General features: G+C 42.1%; 1 protein-coding gene across 2 annotated transcripts; it reads right to left on the bottom strand.

The window, feature by feature from the left end:
- Window positions 1–2,231: 2,231 nt before the first annotated feature.
- On the bottom strand, window positions 2,232–13,764 carry CDK5RAP3 (CDK5 regulatory subunit associated protein 3). 2 transcript variants are annotated; one of them, XM_051994712.1, is made up of 14 exons: window positions 13,695–13,764; window positions 13,337–13,382; window positions 11,916–12,047; window positions 10,714–10,814; window positions 9,452–9,500; window positions 7,541–7,719; window positions 7,170–7,306; window positions 6,370–6,514; window positions 5,871–5,981; window positions 5,102–5,183; window positions 4,312–4,400; window positions 3,302–3,507; window positions 2,710–2,881; window positions 2,232–2,568 (listed from the first exon to the last, which is right to left on the bottom strand). In XM_051994712.1, the coding sequence occupies exons 1-14, from the start codon at window positions 13,698–13,700 to the stop codon at window positions 2,503–2,505; spliced, it is 1,521 nt and encodes a 506-aa protein (XP_051850672.1). In that variant the 5' UTR covers window positions 13,701–13,764; the 3' UTR covers window positions 2,232–2,502. The 2 variants fall into 2 exon arrangements, with proteins under 2 accessions (XP_051850672.1, XP_051850673.1); XM_051994713.1 differs by lacking the exon at window positions 13,337–13,382 and having other exon boundaries at window positions 13,695–13,756.
- Window positions 13,765–22,411: the final 8,647 nt, after the last annotated feature.

Below are 22,411 nucleotides of genomic sequence, written 5' to 3'. Positions count from 1 at the left end.
ACCAAGTCAGAAAGTGAGTCTGAAAAATACGTGATTCTCTTTTCATTACATTTCTTATTTGGTTAGGGGAGGAGTAGGTGGCGGAGTAGAAAAAACATTTTGAGTTGGGAGTCAAGAAGACCTGAATTCAACATTTAACGATTTAAACATTTAAAGGATTCAGTCACTCAAACTGTCTTGTTTCCTCATTTATAAAATGAGGATAATAATCACGCCTCCCTTTCAGGGTTGTAAAGATCAATTGGGATGACATAAAAGGTGTTCCAGAATAAAGCTTTAAGTTTTCTCATGTACTAATTCTTTAATTCAATTGGCATTTAAAATAACACTCCTATATCTTCTTCAGAATTATTGAGGAACAATTTAGAGCCATCTATTGGTAAAATCATTCTTACTTTTTCTTTCTTATGCTCTCATTACAGGAAGACTCATCTTCCTGAATTCAAAGCCAGGCTCAGACACTGCTGAGCTGTGTGACCCTAGATAAGTCACTTAGCCCCATTTGCCTGTTTGCTCATCTGTTAAATCAGCTGGAAAAGGAAATGGCAAACCACTCCGGTATCTTTGCCAAGAAAGCCTCAAACGGAGTTATGAAGAGTCTGATACAATAGGCCAAAATGCTACACAAAATAGACATTTAAAAATAGGTACAAGCTTGCCTGTAAATTTGACATAAAACATTAGAGAGCCCAGCTGAAAACTGCTAACCTCCCCAAGGGCGCTGACAGAGGATCTAGGACAGACTAAAGAGTTAGACATGCTTATTGTGTCTGGATGCTTGTGATGGAAAGAGCTTAGAAGAATATTCCTGTCTCCTTATGGACCCTGGCGACGTCCATCTCTTAAAGAAGGAAGAGTGGCCGGGGCCAACGTCCTCAAGGACAGAGGGAGAGCGCCTGGGGCTTGGGAATCCAGATTCACACGGGCCCGGGAGGGTCCTTCCCTGTCTGTAGGCAGAGGAAGAAGAGTGATGGACTGGAGCTGGGGGAAGGACAGCAGGAAGGGTGAGGAGGGCACTGTGTGCCTCAGTGATGCGCTGCCTGCAGCTGGAGTTGGAGAGCAGTCCAAATGGAGTCAGCAGCTGCAAGGGAGGACCAGGAGGGAAGGATGGGTCTAGATGGCCGGGGCCTTCTCCCATGGGGAAAGGGTTAGGACAGAGGCAAAGTAAGGCGCCAGGCCAGGCCGGAACTGCTACCTCCTTCCACACGTGCCTCGTTCGCTGGACGGTGTTGCTCACTTAGGCCCAACTCACTTTCAATGCATGTCCTTCCATTTCAAGATCAGTTTTCCCTCAACATTCAACACCAATTCCTTTTTTTCCAATGCTTAAGCCTCTCATTTCAGTCCCCATCTCCCCAAAAGAAGGGTAACTAGGCAGGGATTGGGGGGGAAAGAGATGGTTTGACATTAATTGATAGGAATGGCTTCAAGCAGTTCATGCTGCCTTATCTCTCTCCTTTGGATAGTGTGTGTCCGCTGAAGTCCGCGGGGTCGGTGATTAATAGGGGCCATCACTCACTGTCCGGGTAGGCTGAAAGGCAGTGGGGAGGGGGCGGCCCTCCCCAGAACTGAGATAACAAGCAGCAGGAATAATGAGTGGTGTCACTCCACTTTTCATTTTGATGGAAAGTCATTACAGGAGTCAACGCCAGCGACAAAGAGCCATGAATCAACTGCTCTGCTATGAAATTAAAATCGAATTGCTGGCCACCCCCACCCAACCCCCCATCCCCTTCCTGGGGAGTAGGGGCGGGAGGTGGCTGGGGAGTGGGGTGCTGTGAGGGGGCAGCCTCCCCATCCCTTCACCATGGAAGCAAGTTTTTGTGGGAAGTGGGGAAGTGGCTACCGAGGGTGATGGCTCCTGTCTCCACCCTGTTTGTCAGGCCCTCCCTTCCACATCCACATCTTTCCTCCGCCTAAAGGTGAGCTGTGATTAAGAGGAAAATATGGCTTAGCTGGCTCCATCCCGTTCCCCTTTGGCTGCTGGCCTGCCATGTGGCAGGGAGGACCCCAGCTGGTCCTGCTCTCAGCCAAGCCTTCTCTCTCTTCCCTGACCTATGTGCAGATGAGTGCCTGGGGACCTCCCAAGTGCCATATCAGAGCAGGAAAAATCCTTAACCCCTGTTCCCAAAGAAGCAGAGAGCTGCCTGGAGGGCAGGAGGAACATGGGTGAGCACAGCCCAAACTCCAGTACCACTGAAGCCTGTGTGTGAGAAACCACAAGCAAGATGCAAAGCTTTTTTTTTTTTTTTTTTAATTAAGCCCCACTACAATTACTGGCTAACCAGACAACAAAGCCAATCACAGTAACTTTTCACAGAGTAAAGTGCCAAGGAGCAAGTTCTCTAAATCTTTCCCTCAGACTAACAATTTAGTTTTTTGAGGTCTTCTTCCCTTTTGTAGACTGTTTCAATTAGACTGGCCTATGAATGTCCACCATATCTAACATGCCTCCATCCCAAAGACTGAACAAGGAAGAAGGCAGGAAGATGGCAGGAGATGTCACAGGAAGGTTCCCATCAAGTTCACAGGACGGCCGTTGTACCTTTTGGAAATGTCTGCTTCGATCTGCAAGACAGTGACACTGAGTGAAGCTCCTGGGGTATCACGGGAGGAGGAAGAAAGCAGAAGTGAGCACTCTCCAGGGCCAGGCCATGCCCTGGCCTCAGGCCTCCCTGATCTGGCAGAGCCTCGATTTCCATTTCTTACCAGTTTCTGCAGCTCTTTTGTTTTCTCTATCAGCAGGTCCAGTTTGGGCTCCAGAGATGCCTGTTCCTCAAGAGCCTCCTGCCTTTTCTGGATCATCAGCTCTTTCTTTAGGGCCAGCAATTCAGACTGCTTTAGTTTCTGCCGGAGGAGATCGGTTACCCGATCCACATACCTAGAGAGGAAGCCCAAGTCAAAGCATGAGGTCTAATTACCAATCGTGGGGCCACAGCCTCACAACCTAACCATGCTTTCTGGGCAAAATCCAACTATAATCAGTGTTCTGGCACCCAAGCTCAGACTCCCAAACCCTTCCTCTCCAAGAAGCAAGCCACCTCGCTCTGAGCACTGGGGAAACAGATGCTACACACTTAACTGGCAACTAGTACCCCACCCCTGAGCCAATTTTGACCCTGAAAGCACAAGGAGATAGTAAAGGAAATAAGAAAGCAGGAAGATGTATTAAAAAGTCAAAAAGAAAGAACAGGAAGAATCCCACAGGCTACAGAGCTGCTGCTATGGATGTAGCACCCTCAGAGAAGCCTTATACTGTACTCTTACTCAAACCATCACATACTACAGGGGAAAGCCAGACCTTGGTGAGGCCAGGATCATAAACAGGTGTTGCATTCGAAGATTGGTGAGCTGGCCAATCAGATCCTGCAAAACTGACACCATGACAACCACTTTTGCCTTGGTCTGACCCTGCAGGATAGGTGGAGCCAGTTGGAACTGGCTCACTGATAGGATGTCTGCCTCCTCACTCATCTCCAATGCTCTCTGGGACAAGAAGATTTCTAACTGAGAAAAGAGAACAAAAAGGATCTGAAAAGCTGTTTACAAAGTTCAATTAAGTTTCTGATAGTTGAGTGAATCTTTAAACCACTGGTGACCCTTGAGCTGATTCAAAATTCAAGACTGGGAATACTCTTTATTTGGTGTCTGGAGGCAGAGAAGGGACTGACTATCTGGTCTGTGTGACTGAAAACTTAAGCAAAACTTAACTAGACTTTAATGGACTCTGGCCTTTCTCCCCATAATCTGTCACAAAAGCCATTTGCCTCACCCAATCCTAAATCTCTTCCCTTCCCTCCCTAGACGGTAAGAAATGATAGCTCAGGTGAACAAAACTGAAATAACTCAAAGGGTTGAGCAAAAGAGCACTTGTGGGGCAGATGATCCAAGGAGGCCATGTACCAAAAAGCAAAAAAACAAAAAAACCCTCTGACAATCGCTGACCTAAAAAAGGAAGGAAACCTGAAGATCATGGGCATGTGAATACTTTGTTTCACCACAATTAAAGACAAAGACTGGCAGAAGCATGAGACTGAGTTACCCCATCAACTTCTGGGCTAAGGAACAGGGTTCTATAGAGTTCAAACTCCTTGACTGTTAATACTTTTCCCACTGACTTATTAGGAGATAGACATAAAATTATTTTATCTTTACCATACTACTGACAGAAGTGCCAGGTAAATCTCCACAGAAAGTAATTCATACTTATATTTTATAAAAAGTTAGGAGAAAGGTCACGTATTTTACAATTATCCTCCTGCCCTAGAATCCATCCTGCTCCTTTCCCCTAATTCTCAGAATTCCCGGTACCTCCATGAGTTCATCAACAAACTGATTCCGGGTTTCAGGGTATTCAAGAAGAGTCAGAGCATCAGGACCCCTTGCAACACCTTCTGGAGCTGCCAGAAGAAAAATAAGACAATAAGGCAGAACATATAAGGAGATCTGAGTGCCAGAGCAAGAAAGAAAGCCTCATAAGCATGAAGCCCTGAGCACTCCCAGGATTGGTGAGGACAGCCTTTCTCCACCAAAGCAACAACCCTTCCCCCATCTCCTGAACCAAAGGAGAAGGCACAACCCCCCAGGTGGTCTCAGTCCTTGTGGGTGTGAGACCAGTGACCACCTGGCTGAGCCATGGAAAGTTACAGAAGCAGATCTGGAATGAACATAAATTTTGGACTTTGCAACAAAGGGTCTAAGCTCCTCAATAACACAGGTAAGAAGCCAGACCAAGTTTCATACTACAGTGCCCTCTAGTGTCAGACTCTCATTACTACACTGCTTCTGACCCTTCCAGGCCACTTGCTAGCTAGGGATTGACTTCACAGCCCCGTGACTCCTGGAACAACTTTGGCAAAGACCAGTTTTCAAGAGGACACAGTTGAGTCCCAAAGGGCCCTTGGGAATGAGAAATCCAAGTGTGCCTGGGCATAATTTCAAACCCTTTTTCACAACCATCCCCTCTTCCCACAAGAATGTACAACCAAAACGTGCAGAGTCTCAAACCCTGCTGTATATTTCTTTGCAGACCTAGAACTTGATCCCACACAAGCTTGCAAGCTGTCTTTAGGCTGAACAGCATGAAATGAAGAATATTTACCCTGGGTTCCTGCTTCTAGTACTGTTATTTGTAAGGGACCAGCATCTCCATCTCCCCAATTTATTCCTTCATTACCAGTTTCCTACAAGTAGACCAAAAAATCCCAGTAAGATGCAGGTTCAGGAAAATTTCCGCCACAGAATAAAAAGTTTACATACCAGGAAAAAGAAGAAAAGAACTAGGATGGCCCAAATACCTGACTTTAATTATCTTTAAAAATTCAACAATATTGAACTTAGACAACAATAGGACTCAACAACCTAGGACATGTTGGTAAAGTTGGTACTTGAAGCCATGGGTATCATGCCTCTGGATTTCTCCAACCTCACATCCCAATGTCTTCACAAGTTATCTACTATCCTCTCTCCTTCCTTTCAAAATTATCCCTCATATAAGGGAGGAAATTGCTTGTCCTAAGAAACTTAATGTAAAAAATTGATCTCTGTGACTTAACAACATTAAGAAGACTCTCTTCTCACTTGTTCACCCACATTTCAGTACCCAACCCACAACCAGAACTTCTTGTCCCTCCCAGGCCTGTATATTCAAACCTAACACAATATGCCCTGATTCCCAGACAACAGAAGAAAAGAATTAGAATTGATAGTGTCATTTTTAAAAAGTTGGTGTGTTCTGGATTACATGATACCCTCAAGTCAAGGACATATTAAGTGGAACATTTTTAAAAGTAGGGGTCTTTCCTTATGGTTTAAGTAAGGTATCACAGATATCACCATGAGAAGGCACTTCTCAAGCTCAGAAACCTAACCTTTGAATCAGACTCCAATGAGATTCCCCAGTCAATTTCATCTGTCTCAGCAGAGATGCCATAGCTAATCCCTTCCGAAGTCGACTCTATCGCAAAGTTACCCCAATCAATCTGGAAAATGGAGAGGAAATACAAAAGGAAGTGAGTGAGATGAACCTGTTTTCCCATTCCTTTTTATTGGATTTCTGCTCAGACCTAAAACAGCTAACTCTGTTGGTGTGACCTCTAAATAGGTCAGACAGCATAGTATAAAGCTGGATAGCTGGGTCCAAAACAGTTCTCCAGACTAGGTTCCTTATTAAGCTGCTACCCCTCCAGTGTAGCTGCTCAAGAGCTAGACCAGAAAACAGGGCCAATATAGCCTCTCTGATCTGTTCTCCCAAAGCCCATCTCATTTGGGGAAACTAAAAATGGGCTGTATAGATTGAGCTACTGGTATAGGCAGAAGAGTAATGGCTCCCTTTTGGGATGGGAACCTTCATACCAAAGCCAAGCTTACCGCATCGTCTGCCACCTGCTCAGGGGGCTCCTCCAGACATGGCCGCTCAACCACTGTGGGCTCTGTGCCCATCCTCCACTCGTACACGGTCGTGTTTCCTCGCTTTTGCACATGTCTCAGCATTGGCACTACCTGCTCAGTGGGGCTTCAATGCACAAGTCATTACTTTTCCCCACCTACACTATCTAGGGAACCACCTTTCTTTAGTGGAAAGGGCTATACAGCTAGTTGTTTTCTTTGCTAAATATGGGGGAAAGAAACAGAAAACCCAAGTGTTATGCGAAAAGAAGAGGTGACAACCAGGGAAAATGAACTCCTCCCTCCTGTTTCTCATACTATTTCCCTTTACAGGCTTTACTTTTCAGCCAAAGCAGATTACTCAATATATTCTGTACCTTTACTTGCACTTTTCCTTATTGCCTCGAAAAAATCTTCCTTCACTCTCTTCCTCTTGAAGAATATGTATTCATCTTTCTTTCAAAATCCAGCTAAAATGCTACCTTTCCTGATTTCCAATGTTGGCAATATGTTCCCCCTCATCACCCCAAATATGCACATACTTTCCACATATTAATTTGTATCAGCTTTCTAATCTGACCACAGTGGCAAGTATGGCACATTCTGTATACATCATATTCTCCTACTAGCTATTAGATCATGAGGGCCATCACTATATCTTATCTAATATATGTATCTAAACTTTCTATCTCTCTCCCAGAGATACACAGTACTCTGTAAACAGTAAGCACTTAATAAGCATTTGTTGAAATGTAAGAAAGGTAAAAAGGCCCTCTATTTACCTCTCACACACAAACCCCACACAGGCCTGGTAGAGCTCGATAGCTTCCCACAATGACTCAACTCTGGCCCCAATATCAGTCAACAAACTTGGCAAATCCTTCACCAATGCCAGCAACTCTCTTCGGACGCTGTCTCCCTGGAGATAAAGTAGGAGACACGAACTACTATAGGAATAGTGGAAAGTCTAAGCTTAATGGGCACCAGAGTCTAGTGAGATGGGTCAGAAATAGCATGTAAAGTCGACTAGAGAGGAAATCTTTCTCAAATAGAGCCCAGGACTTGGAGAGCTGGAACAGTCTGTCATCCAATATTCTTCACCAACTCTGGCTAAAGAGTGAGGTAGAAGGCCTCGGTGCCCACAGTCACTCACAGTGATGCCGTACTGTTTGCAGGAGTTGTAGAAACGCTCCTTCATCTCTGCAGCTCCCAGCTGGCACTCTTCCTCCTTGCGGCTGTACTCCTGCTGCAGTTGCTGGCACTTGGCGATCTGCTTCTTCAGGGAAGGTATCTCATAGCTGACATTTCGTACCAGGAGGCTGGAGATTTCCACTAGGGAGGGAAAAGGAGGCACGAAAACCAGGTCAGAGCTTAAATTAGGATTCCCCATGGAGTAAACAAGACATCATTCTAGATGATGGAGAGGGGGAAAGGGCCCGCGCTGCCCTCCAAGCTTAGCAGCTGGTGGGTGAAGGCATTCATATGATGTGCACCCAGACAAGGACTATGGACAGAGGGGGTACTTCCTGAGCATAAGATCAACCTCCCCCATGGATTCTGATCATCTTTATAAATACAATCAGATAATAAAGACAGAATCTCAATGCTGACAAGGATCTCAAAGCCTAGCTGTCTAATCTTTAACTCAATAAGAACTCTTCTAAAACACATTAAATGGACATCCAGTCTTCAAAGCAACAAACTCCATTTTAAAATAGTTCTACTTGTTAAAATCTTTCTTTTTACATAAAGCCAAAATTTGTCTCACTATAACTTCCTCCCAATGCTCACAGCTCTACCTTCTATAGGCAGCCAGAACAAAATCTAACTCCTTTCTCCACAATAGCCCTCCAGATTTTGTCACATATCCCCTAAGCTTTTCTTCTCCAAGTTAAATAGCCCAAATGCTTTCAACCAATCTTCATATGAAATGATCTTAAGGTCCTTCACCAAAGCTCCTCTGGTCAAATCCCAAACGGTTTTAACATCTTTCTTAAAAGATGGCTCCCAGGCTTGAAAACAATAATTTAGTACAAAAGACAATCCCTTTCAAGTCCTAAACACTCTGACTCTCTTAACAAAGTCTAGGGCTGAATTAGCTTTAGGAGATCCCACATTGCAGATTTATGTTCAGTCCACTATCTCCCCAGAACTTTCTCACATGACCTGCCATCAAGCCATGTTTTGTTCTATTTTGTATCTGGGAAGATGATTTTGGAATTCAAGTAAAGACTTTATATTCATTCTTATTAAAGTTCATCTTATTAGATTCCATATAACATCCTAGAGAGTATCAAGAGTTTCTTGGACCCTTATGTGTTAGCTTCTGGTAGCAGCTCAGAATTGTCTGTAAAATCTGATATGTATGCCATCTGTCTTTACATTGTAAAATGTTAAATAGGATGGGGCTAGGGATAGATCATTAGAAATTTCTTTTCAGGCTGACAAGGAACCATTCTTTGAGTGTAATCATTTGCTCTTTGTAATTCTGCAAAATTCGCTTTTTATTTATTTATTTTTATTATTATAGCTTTTTATTTACAAGATATATGCATGGGTAATTTTTCAGTATTGATCCTTGCAAAACCTTTTGTTCCAACTTTTTCCCACCTTCCTCCCACCCCCTCCCCTAGATGGCAGGTAGACCAATACATGTTAAATATATTAAAGTATATGTTAAATACAATATATGTATACATATCCATAGTTATTTGCAAAATTCACTTTTGATAGTTTTGTGGTTCTTCTCATTTAAATCACTATAGTCACTGTGCATTGTCTTCTTTTCATCATTTCTTACAACTCAGTTATGTTCTATTATATTCTTTATCCAAATCCCCCTAACTGTACTATCATCTTGTCCAAAACTCTATCAAATGTTTCACTAAAATGCTAAATCTATAGCATCTCCCTACTAATATAGCAAGCACATTAAAACTTTTGTAAGGTTTCTTCTACCTCCAAATACCCACAGCTCAGGTTTCCAACTTAAGAATTCATGGAAGTTTTAGGAAACATTTGGGAGTCTACTTTTCTACCGTTAGTCTGGGTTGAGTCACCTTACCTAGATAAGTACTGTCCTTCTCATACAAAGACACAATCTCCTGCCAATCCTGAAATAAGAAGGGAAATGAAAAGTGAGCAAGGACAACAAATGGCAGTATCACAAGCTAGCTTCTGAGCCCAAACGAGAATCAAGACCCCCACATCAGACACTTAAAATAGTCTAACTTACTTCCATTAACTCAGAACAATGGCTGAATTGCCCAGTTTATTTTAAGAGTACAGTGTCAAGCAAGTAATCTCCAAAACAGAATAAGTCTGAAATATATGCAAAGTGAAAAGGAAGCTTCTAGTGAAGAGAGGAGGTTCATGAAATGTTTCTATGTAAATCTTAAAAGAGAAGATGATGTTAGTCTTCAAAAAGTGGGCACTGGCTAAACAAAATAAATGCAATGGGCTATTACTGAGCTATGAGAAATGATATATGTGATGACTACAGAGAAGCCTGGAAAGAAAACGGTATACCCATTGGCTACAGTGATATAAGTAGAAAGGACCACAAAACAATCAGAAGTGAATTTTGTCTTCCATAACTCCAAAGAAGAAATATAAGAATACTACCCCAGTTCCACTTTTACCAAGAGCTACGCAATCTAGGGGTATGGCACATTGAACATATTTTCAAACATTTTAAAGGTTTTTTTAGTTTTTTTTTTTTTCCTTTAAAAATATTTGTTATATGGAATGGCTCTCTAGGAGGGAGAGAGGGGATAGAGAAGTACTGGGGAAATTTTTGGTGTTTATAAAAAAAAATATATCTTTTAAAAATCTTCAAAGAATCATAAAATTTAAAGCTAGAAGAGACTTTGGATATGATAGGGTTTTCAGGCCCACAAATCACCTGAAACATCTTAATAATAAATGACATAAAGGCAACTAGATGATGCAGTGGACAGAATACTGGCCTGAAGTCAGGAGGACCTGAGTTCAAATCCAACTCAGACACTTAATACTTAATAGCTTTTTGACCTAAGCAAGTTATTTAATCCCAATTGCCTGGCAAAAACCAAACCAAACCATAATAAATGACATAAGTACAGAACCCCATAAAAGGAAGTATTGTTGGTACTTGTATTTTACAGATGAGGAAACTGTGGAACAGAAAGAATCAGTGTCCTGCAAATGGTACATGGTATAGGAGATGGAATCAAACTTAGCTCTTTCCTGACTCCAATTCTAGAACATATTTCACTAGATTCCACTAATTCCCTTAAGCTCAAATTCATTTGTTGGGATGTCCCCACCCCCTGAGTCCACAATTACCTTCATTCTCTGTGAAGAATATCTGCCAAAAATATTTTTTGTGGAGGCCTCAGTGCCTTTGAGGAGGTCCACAATTCTCAGACAATGGAAGTAGTGAATATCTGGAAGTCATAAAAGAAAGAAAGCTCATCAGTCTTTGTAAAGTCCATTCCCTTTCTACTCCTGTGGATAAGGATTAGTAATAACAGGGAAAGGAATATGTTTCCATTTCCTTATCAGTCTAGGGAAACAAGAATCCCTCTTATACTCCAAAAGAAGCTATTATGTGTTAAGGACCATGCCAAGTGCAAAGCCTAGAAAACCTATAAAGGGCTAAAGGGGACAATACCATTAAGGGGCAGGTCGGTTCACTCCCCAGGTGTGAAGCACAACACATTTGAAGGAACTGCAAATCAGCCTTTACTGATACAGATGTTGCTTGTGAATTGGGAATGAAATAAATCAGAGGGAAGAGGAAAGAGGAGAGAGGTCAGAAAATGCAACTGCCTCTCAGTCTCCTTGTATTGTTACCATCCTTTCATATGAAGGGATCTATTCTGCTGGCCAGTATTAAGATCCCTAGCAACCACTAGCAGGTAGCTTCCTATAACAATTGTGGATAAGGCTGAATTGCTAGGGCATAGGAAATAACTCAAGTGAAATGTGCCAAACTTATTCCCTTAATCTTAAAAACAAAACAAAACAACAACAACCAAAAAACCTGACTCCAGAAACTCTACACCTTAAAAATATATATATACTGATAACCTATGATAAAGTGAAAAATCCTATAATCAAAATATTTCTAGTAGCAACTTTTTTTGAATCTGGTAATAAAGAACTAGAAATAAAGTAAATCTTCATCAAATAGAGACTGGAAAACAAATTTTGGTACCAATGTAATGGCAGAATTAGAAAAACAATATATACAATGATCACACAATGTAAACTAGAAAGAACAACCAAAAAAACCCCAACGCGAATGCTTTGCACCCAGAGAAGAGATGGAAATGCATCTCTGTCCCTCCTTTTTATAAGTGGGTAACCTAGAGTATGATACTTTATTGATGTGATATGTTAGAATGAGGTGTTTTTCCCCCCTTAATTAGGAACAGCTATCTAAGAATAAGGGAGAGATAGACATATTGGGAAATTAAGATGCTGTAAAAACAAACGATAACAACAAAATCCTCCAAACAAAACTAAGTGCCTGATCTACTCACAAGATCCAGAGAGCAGCTGTGCAATCTCCTCACTTTCTGGCATGTCTTGGATGGCTGCATTTATCTTTTCTCTGATTGTCAGCACAAGGCTCTGCCATTTCAGGTTGCAGTGTCTCCTGTCCACCAGCCAGTCTGCATCAGAAACACTCAGGTAACAGAGTATACTAGAAGCTACCCAAACCATACTAAATAAGCAAAAATCCCCGCAAAGGGACAGAAAGTTGTTATTTATTTTGCAGTGAGAAATAACTGGTGTGAAGGAGGAAGCAGATAGGGGCAAAGAAGTTAACAGAGAAACTAGTGGCAAAATAAACCCTGAGAATTTGACTTCCTCTTCACTATGATCCTTTTAAGATAACAGAATTAATACAAAGATATAGAAAGAACTCAAATTGATAATGACAAGGAAGTGTTGTATAGCAGAACAAGTACTGGATTTGAAGACAGACAAAGCTACAAGAAGTAGCTTTCTACTTCAAAGTCCACTTATGTGACTATTTTGGCACATCACCTTTCTGGGGCCTGTTTCTTCATCTATAAAATAACTTGGTAGGACCAGATCTCTAAATTCCCATTATCTGTGAGCCTGGGCTAGTGGATTTGAAGTCAGAAAAAAACTGGATTCAAGTTGTGTCTCAAATACTGGCTATAAAGCTGTTGGAACTTAGTTTGCTTTGATCTATTATTCTACTAGGATTATATGGAGAACCAGCTCAAGATTCCTAGCTTTCTACCTATTATGTTCAAGCTCAATGCAATTAATATCCATGAACAATCTATGGTAAAAGTTACACAGGGAGCAAAAATAGGAACTGAAGGATTTAAAAGGCAATCTAGTCTCCTTCTGTTATTTTGCAGATGAGGAAACTGAGACTCTAGAAGGTTAAATAATGTGCTTTCACTCACACGAATGGAAAACATCAGGGGCAAGATTTGAAATAAAATTTTCTGAATCCAGAGACAATGCAAGTCCAGATAACACAAATTATAGAAATTAACCTCTTCCCCCAAAGCCAAGGAGTCATCATGGCACAATGAAAGGAATGCTGGTCTCTTGGGGTAAGTTAATTCTTCCCTTGTTAATTAAGTGGTCTGCAAAACGAGGACCAAATGGTCCATTCAGTGCTTTCTATGATACCGAATCAGGAGCTAACTTGGGAGATTAGCCGGTCCATCTTAGTGAAGGAAAAGTGGCTGGGCTTCTCCCTGGTCACCTGGCCAGTTAGTAGCAGTGATGGGACTGCACCCCCAGCGTGGAGGGTTGTCACAACTAGGGCGACTGCACACCAGAAAAGGCAGCAATTTATGATCAGGACCCGAGAGGTGATCTTAAATATACAAGTCTAGGCTCTATCCATCATCTAGGGCCCCCAGTCCCGGCCCGGTACAGCCCGATTCCCCACCCCCACCCCACCTCGTACCAAGAAGTTTGCTGGTCTGGATGTCAATGGGCACATGCTGGTGGTCCTGGCGGGAAACAGCAGAGAAAAAGCACGTGACTGAAGGGGCGGGGCTGGAGCACGGGCAGGGACAGGACCCCCGAGGGGCCCACTCACGCCCCGCCTCTTTTCTAGTGTCCAGCAGCCATCGCCTCGAGGATGGGATGCGCGAAAGGCGGGGGAATGGACTAGCTCCAGGGGGCCAATTAATGGCCTTATTGGCCACTAAAGTGCAAGGTTAGCAAGGTGGGGCAAGGTTAGGGTATATACGTGGAGCTAGTAATTGAAGTGTTTTTCGTGGATTAGTCTCCCGCCCTCTCGAGACCCTTTTCCCCCAGACCTGCATGTTTCTTCCCTTCCACTTCCGGTACTTCTAGGAAAGGCGGTCCTCCCTCCACCTCAGTTCATATACAGGGTTGGTTGTTTACTAGTGTCGCTAAGGCTCACGTGTCCTTCCCGAAAAGCCACGTCGTCTCCTCCCAACGACCAATTAGGACGCCCGGGGCATATGTCCCTCCCCTCGCTCGGATCCTAATGGTTTGAGACGGAGGGGGAGAGAGAGAAGAAGAGGGAGAGCCAATGGGAGTTCGCGAAGAGAGTTCGTCCGGCGGAGGGCGGGCCGACCCGGTCCGGACTGAAGCTGTGGTTGGAGGATGCCGCCAGTAGGCTGCGTCCGAGAGCCACGGGCTCGGGCCCTTCTCCTCCCGCGTTCCCAACAATCCTCTGCGGGAAGTATTTAAATCCCGGTGACCTCAGCTGTTCTGCCTCCGTGACCTGAGGCCTAAAGTAGTAGTTCCCTGGCAGCTGTTGTAGCCGTTTCTTAAGGCCAGGAGCCAGAATTCCTGTATTCTTATCTGTGGAATGAGCGGGCTGGCCTCCCTTTCTCCGACTCCTTCAGAGAGCTTGCACAAGGAGAGAACCTGGAGCTTCTTTGCTTCCCTCCCCAGAAATGGTGGCTCCGTGTTCCCAGAGGCCCAGAACGTCCGCGCTACAAGGGACCTTATTCACCCCGGCTCAGGCCCCAAGAAATCATCCAGTCTTAGCTTGAAGACCCCTAAGTACAAGGGGGGCTCACTTCCCCCTCAGGCAGCTGCCTTAATAGGCTGGACCCTTTATTGGAAGTTTTTTCTTCTTTAGAGACAATTTTCCTCTCTCTAATCCCTCAGTACTGATCGATTTTTGAAAAAAAAAAAAAAAGAAAGAAAATCAAGTTATAAATAGTACCAGAATTATAGAAAAAAATTTATAGACAGTACCAGGATTATAGAAAAAAAAGGAGGAAAAAGTTATAGATAGCACCAGAAATATAGAAAGAAAAATACTAGAAAAAAGTTATAAACAGTTCTAGGATTGTAAAGGGGGAGGGGTGGGGTGGGGTGGGGAGAGGAGGAGGCAGTACCAGGGATATAGGGGAAAAGATACACACAAAAAAAAGTTATAAAGAGTTCCTGGATTGTAAGGGGGGTCTTATAGAAAACAAATAGAAAAAAAAGTTATGGACATTACCAGAAATATAGGGAAAAATGTTTAAAAGAAGTTAAGAATTCCAGGGTTGGGGGGGGGGGGGGAGTAAAGTTGCAACTTCCAAGTAAAAAACTTAAATAATTGAAGTCAGGGAGCATATCTTCCCAATTTATCTTTCTCCTAGCAAGGACATCTCAATTTCTTCAGTCCATCCTCCTAGGGATGACCATTTTACTCTTGTCTTACTGCATAGCACAAATTTCAAAGAATGGAGAGCAGAATCACAGAATGGCCTAGAGCAACCATTCTACTTGTAGAGGACATGTTGGACCCTAATTCTGAGCCCCAGGCTAGTCTATGTAGCATAAGCATTTTATAAAATCACTGACAGAAGCATATTTAGACTTGTTAAGGACACAGGAAGACCCCTTCCTGAGTAACTGTTCCTTGAACCCAGGCAACCAGATGTTTTGACTTCTTCTATTTTCAATTTTTCAATGTATTTTTCAATACATTCTGTGGATAGGCTACTATCCTACTGGGCTACTAACAATCTCTTCATTCCTATAGTAATTTTAGTATTTCTAACTACGGCTTAGAGCTAGATTTATGGTATATAAGCATTCGTTCCCCTTATCCTAGTTGGCAATTAGTTACCATGCTTTGGCTTACATGCTTTAGCGAACTAAAGCTCTTGACTTAAAGAAAATCTTGGGTTCTCAGTTCGACTCCAAACCAAATACTCTCCTATAGCACACTTATTGGACAAACTCTTAATTTGGGTATCTGTCCTACTGATGGCAGAGAGTCAGATATGTGTCCTCCACATCACAACTGACAGTGCATTATATGGCTCTTCAGGATCTACAAAGCTGAAGTGGAATTTATTTAATCACCTGCCAACCGGTCCTATCGTAGATAGATTAAGCGATAGACTTCCCTGTGCCTCGCCTGTATCTCCACATTCCCCAAATCCCCTGTGTTCTCTCTCCCTCTATTAAAATGTAAGGGCTATTGAAGCTCTTTTCTAAGCTAGTGGGCCTTCTGGGCACACTGCAGTTTGTAAATGTCCTTCCTAATGTAACCTGAGTCCATCCCCATAGGAACTGCTCATGTCTCTCATTTTACCACATCAGGATAGTAGGATTTTCTACTGCCTCATTCATTCCTTTTGCTAATTGTTATATTATGTATATACGATGTAGGAAGCTTTTGGGAGGATACAAAACACAGTCCCTGTCCTTAAAGTGCATCTCTTCCCCTTCAGCACCACCTGGTGTCTGAATTGGCCACTGCCAGTTTGAGAAGTTAGAATGCACCAATATTTCAGGACCAATAATACCAATTATTATCATGTTGTCTAATGAGAATGCAAAAATACATCTGGGAACTTCACAATTGCCACTCCATTCAAGAAGAGTTGTAGACCAGAGAGAGGACTGTGGGAGCTGAGTGTGCCTTACAACATAGCATTTTCACTGGTTTTGTTGTTATTTGCTTGTATATTTTTTCTTTTTTTTTCCCTTTTGTGATCTGATTTTTCTTGTGCAGCATGATATTGTATAAATATGTATATATATATATTGGATCTAAAACATTTTTAACATGTTTAATGTATTTTGGATTATTTGCCATCTAGGGGAAGGGTAGGGGGAGGGAAGGAAAAATTTGGAACACAAAGTTTTGCAAGGGTTAATGTTGAAAAATTATCTACACATATGTTTTGAAAATAAAAAACTTTAATTTAAAAAGGAGTTGTAGAGAGCAAGGGAAGTAACTTACACTATTTGTCCTTTGCTAGGGGTCAGGATTAAGATTTCTCTATCAGAGAATAAGGTTTCAGCTGAATACGAGCTAGAACTCTGCATCAGTTAACCAAAATGGATTGATCTATATTGGTAATGAATTCCTTATTACTATAAATATTCAAGCCTTAGATATCACTTTCTGGAGAAGTTGTAGGGGGTGTTCCCGCTGAGGCACAAATTGTTCCTGGTAACCCATTCAATCCCTTCCAACTCTCTTCCAATCATAGCTGTCTGAAGAAAGTGACCTTAGAATACATCTAATCCAATTTCCCCAAATTACAGATAAGAAACTGAGGCCAAAACTATGCTATGATCTTCATTTTGGGCACTACAGACTTATGGAATGGAAATGACTTGTTCAAGGTTGTGTAGTACACCCATGGCACAGCAGGCGCTAGAATGGTCTCCTGACCCCTACTTCCGTGACAGCAGACACCGCAGACACTTTTATAGAAACAGGGTCTTAAAACTGAAGCCCAGAGAGGGAAAATTACTTTAGTCACATAGTTAGAAAGTAGGAAGTTCTAGGAAGTAGAGCTGAGATGTGAATCCATGTCATCTGACTACAAATCTAAATTACTATATTTGATTGAGTAGAAGGCTTGGGGATATGCTTAAATATTCCCTCCCCCAACCTTCCAATAGACTCCAGTTGATTTCTTGGTCAGTCATTTTTCAATTGTATCCGACTCTTCATGATCTCATTTGGAGTTTTCTTGGCAGATATATTGGAGTAGTTTGTCGTTCCTTTTCCAGATGAGGAAAATGAGGCAAGCAGAATCACACCTAGTGTCTCAGGCCAGATTTGAACTCAGGAAGATCCTATATCCAAGCCTCATACTATAGCCAGTTAGCTGCCCCTTTGATTCAGTGGCTGGGTAAATATCCTGGGGGAATTGTAGGTTTTTTCTGATAAGGAAAAGTAAAGAACCAGGCTTTGACTGTAAGTACTTAAGTGTACTGCGACAGCTGAAGGCTAGATCAATTCCCTCCTTTGTCGAAAGGCATAACTCTGAATAGCATTGATCAGCCATGACCTCACGTTGGAAAAATTCAAGTGGTTTGTGGTGACTGGCTAGGAACCAGCTTCTCCCTGATCCTGCCCAACTCAGCTTGTCTCATGTGTCACCATTTCGTACATCCTCATCTGGCATAGGCTCCCCTGCTCCAAACGCGGCATCTTCTTAACCTTCTGCTTCCCGCAGTCACCTCAGATGAGATCGCTGGGCAGTCTGTCCTGCCAGCAGCCTTTCCTTTGAGAGACCTCCTCAGACCAAGAAGAGAAAAGCTCTAGAGAGACCCTCCTGGGCAAAGGATTCTCATCACTTTCTTTCTCTAGTAATGCAGATAAGTTAGCATAGTTCACAGACTGTTGGACTTGGAGTCAGAAGACTTGGAGTCCTGCTTCAGATCCGGACTAGCTGCGTGGGCCTGGCCAAATCACTTAATCTCTGTCTGCTTCAGTTTCCTCATCTGTAAAATGGAGATAATAATAGCACCTACCTCCTGAAGTTGTTGTGAGGATTAAATGAGATAATACATGTAAAGCATTTTATTAACCTCAAAGTGATATATAAATGCTAGCCCTTAAGTAACAAGAGAAAGGAAAGAAGGAAACGAACATTTGTTAAGCACTTACAGTGTGCCAGCCACAGTGCAGAGCTCTTTACAAATATGTCCTGATCCTCTAAACAATCCTGGAAAGGAAGTGCTATTATTATCCCTATTTTACAGTTTTCAAAACTGAGGCAAATAGTGGTTACCAAATGGAAATCCACTTAGTTGGGATGGTCCTCCTCCCTTTCTTGTGATAGCTCAAAGTCACCAATAGAACACATAAGCTACCCCAAGATTAGCCCTTATTCCCACCATGTCACCAGCCCATCGTTTTCTAGCATGTCACTTAGGGTTCTGTGAAGGAACCCTGGTAGAGTCTGTATTGCTCAGATAGAAGCAAACAAAGGGTCCAAAGTAGAATCCCCCTCCCCCATTCTGGCTGCAAAGTTCATTCTTGCTTTCCTTAAAGAGAAGTGTCAAGAAGTAGAGAGGGTAAAAGAAGATAGTGATAAATCCTATTCTACTTGACAAGATTATCTGGAACCCATCCAACTCCTTCACCCTAATCCAAAAACCACTGAGCAGCTGTTTCCAGTTCCCACCCTTAATAAAAAGCTAAGATTCCTCCCAGAAATATACCCCATTGCTTTGCTTCCAGATATCCCAGATGCCCAAGTGTTTTACTTGGCTCTTTGAAAGGTCCAAAGTAGCTATGAGATGCTTGCTCTCTAATTTAGGCACTGATCTCCCCCAAAGCAGGCCTCAGTTTACCCAACTGGTCGACCACCTAGAAGAGGAGAAGAAGCATGAGATAGAGGAAGGAGCCCCAGATTTGGCTCTATAGTCCTTTGGTGAATGGAGGCCATTACTCTCAGAAAAACAGTTTAGTCCAATGGAAAAATCACTGGGTACAATGACCAGAGACTCAAGCACATAGGAATTTTCACTTGTGTACCCCCGCCTCCAGCTCTCTGGACTTAGGTCTCCTCACATCTAAAATGGGGTCATAAACCTAGGCCTAGAAGGGACCTCAGAGGCCATTTCCTATAATTGCCTCATTTGGTAGAAGGGGAAACCAAGGCCCAGAAAACAAGGTGACTTGCCCAAAATCACACAGGTCAGATTTCAAACTGCAGTGCAAGGACTTTAGCCATACCTGCCTCCCTCTAAGGACTTTCTGAGGAAAGTATGCTATAAACTGGTCAGCTGTAAAATCTTACATGTAGAAAATGTGTTAAAATTATTATGAGATTAATGGCTTAATCCCTGCAGGCTCTGTTCTAGGCTGATAATCCTAGCTAATCTAAATTGCTTCCCCTGGCTCTTGCCAACCATTTCCTCAATGAATGCCACAGGTTCCAAGTGATGATGGGTGGAAATAGTCACCCAGTGCAACCTTCCTCTTTATCAAACAAACTCAGTTTATTGTGTCTGTTCTGCTGATGGCAGAGGCTCAGATGTGTGTCTTCCCTCATTATAACTGACATTTATATAGCACTTCAGGGTCCACAAAAGACTTTAAAAATGCCAAACAAAGCTATTGCTTCTGGAAAGGGAGTGACAGGCTTCTCTATGCCCCTATTCACCATTCCCTTGTCTCTTCAGATTGTAATTCCCATGTTTTCTCTCCTCTGTTAGAATGTTGGTTTTGTGAGGACAGGAATAGTTTCATTTTTGTATTTGTATCTACAGTGCCTAGTTTAGTCATGACAATAATATTTAATATTTTAAATAGTCATAAAATAAGAAAATATAATAACAAAAAGTACTCAAGAATTGCTTTTTTATTTATTAATTCATAATCTCATTTGAACCTAGTAACAACCCCATGGTGTTATGCCACAGTTCTCTTTTAATGTTCTGACCCAGTTTCCCTAATTGTCCTATTCAGTTACTCTGCCTCAGGTTATAACCATTCCCTCTTAATGTTTGATAGGATAAAGGTCTTATATCTTAGACTTCAGACTGTAATAATTCCCTCTTAATGTTTGATGGGATAAAGGTCTTTATCCATTTTGTATGTCATTAGAATATCAGGAGCCTCTCCAGTACTTCCCATTTTGTCATCCTAGGTGCCTCCCCCCATTAATTCATCCCCATCCAGGCATCTCCCCATTATGTCATCCTTTTTGTTAACCTGTAAAAGTATCTCGTATCTGACATTTGCTGCTGGATTCTTGCAGACCATAGCCTCATTCAGCCCTGGGACCAAACCATGGATCCATTTGGTCCCAGTATATCTCTCCATTAAATAAATTATTAAATACTTTCCAATCTCTATCTTGCTCAGTTTCTCTGACATTACAATGGTAGCATGAGAATCATGGATAAAGATCTAGCCTTGAATTTAGGAAGACTTTCTCTGTCATTAAATTCACCTCTGAAACATATCTGCCAGAGTGACCTTCATTTACCTCTCAGTACCTTTGGGCACACAAGTTGAATTTCAAGTTGAATTCCAGCTTACATTGATTGAATAGAGTTTTCTTACCTTGGAGTTCCCTATACTAGCAAAGTCACAGGCTCAGCCCCTGCTCCTAACTACCTTATATGAGGTAAGTATTCTAGATATTATTTTTTCAGAGAGATGGAGAGGGCAGTTTGCCCAGGGACACCTAACAAGCAACTCTTTTGAGTTGTTACTGAACGTAGTGACTAAATTGCTCTGCTAAGAGTAAGGGGCTCTATTAGTCCATTTCTATTATTATTCCCATTTTATAGCTGAAGAGACTGAATCTGAGATAGGTAAAGTGATTTGCCTAAGGTCACAAAGGCATAATCCCCTGTACATTACATAGGCTCCACCTGTCCATGAGGTTTCAAAGGTTTCAGTACTGGGAGAGAACTGAAAGATCATCTTGCCCTTATTATTTTATAATATAAAAGTATATATATATATATAAAGATCATATATATTACATATTTAGCTCAGAGTCACCTCCATCTAGCAAGTAAATATGAGAGTCAGGATTTGAAGCTGAGCTTCTGACAAAATCAATGCTCTTTTCACTATTAAATGCTTCCTCTTCTTTCTTAAGTGATCTTCCCAATGGAGAAATGAGGCACTCATTAGGAAACCCTCACTATCTAAACTGAGGATCCTGATTATCTTCATTCACATCTGACTTTCCAAAACCCCATTTCTTGGCAAAGATACCAGAATAGTTGCCAATTCCTTCTCCAGCTCATTTTACAAATGAGGAAACTGAGTTAACAGGGGTAAGTGATCTGCCCAAGCTCCCACAGGCAGTAAGTTTCTGAATTCTTTGGACTTAGAAAGCTGAGTCTTCCAACTTCACACCTGTCACTCTATCCACTGCACCACCTAACCATTTAAGGATCATGGTACATTAGAGCTCGATTGGACTTTAAGAGAAATCCAAGTAGTAATGTGCTGGTAAATATTTAACAGCCATTTATCTAGGGGGCAAAAGTACACAGTATATTTTTAACATTTTCACATGAGTAACACTTTCACCATTACTTTCTTAAAAATAGGAGTAAGTAAAACAATAAACCTACCTCTGCTTTGTTGAATTTGCCAGTTTCCCATATGTAAATGCTGAAAATTTGACAATCAGATCCAAGTGAAACATTTGAACTTGTGGTATGTCTGGGAGCAGAAGGTAGTTAATTACTGATTTCTGATTAGAGTAGAAAGAGAATCTTTGGCTCAGTAGTTTTCAGATGGGGAAAGTGAACTTGAGGACAGGTGGGAGAAGCCTTCCACAACCTAGAGCAAGGCTTATCCCAATCCTCCTCAGCCCCACACCTCTTTTAGACACTTCTGGATATTCTCTCCTCCCTAGATCTATACTTCTTTCTCTTAGATTTTTCCTACCTGTCTGGTAACTCTTCATGATAGTGAACATACTCCAAGTCTCTGGACTGGGCCATTCCTTCTTTCTTTGCTATACGTTCTCTCTTTGTAATTTCAACTCTCATGGGTTCAATTATCATCTCTTTATTGTTGATACCCAAACCTACATATTGAGATCTTTTTCTTGCATCCAGGCTCTAAATGCTTGCTGGATATCTCCACCTAGATGTCCATTAGCCACTTGCATATCTAAAATGGTAGTCATTCCCAAAAATTCAATCTTCTTCCTAACTTCTGTTTATCTAGTGAGAGCATCATCCCCTTCCTAGACACTCACAATCTTGGAGTCATCCTTGACTCTTCTTTTTCCTTCACATCCTAATCACTCATTTGCCAATGCCTATTGAT

Source organism: Antechinus flavipes, chromosome 4 (genome assembly GCF_016432865.1).
Source record: "Antechinus flavipes isolate AdamAnt ecotype Samford, QLD, Australia chromosome 4, AdamAnt_v2, whole genome shotgun sequence".
In the NCBI taxonomy this organism is placed as follows: Eukaryota; Metazoa; Chordata; class Mammalia; order Dasyuromorphia; family Dasyuridae; genus Antechinus; species Antechinus flavipes.
This window is presented reverse-complemented; position numbering and strand designations above follow the sequence as displayed.

Coding starts and splice junctions, on each gene's coding strand:
- CDK5RAP3 (XM_051994712.1), bottom strand. Junction 7,720..9,451: donor GAAGGACAGTACTTATCTAG/GTAAGGTGACTC, acceptor TTCCCTCCCTAG/TGGAAATCTCCAGCCTCCTG. Junction 6,515..7,169: donor GTGGGGTTTGTGTGTGAGAG/GTAAATAGAGGG, acceptor TGTGCATTGAAG/CCCCACTGAGCAGGTAGTGC.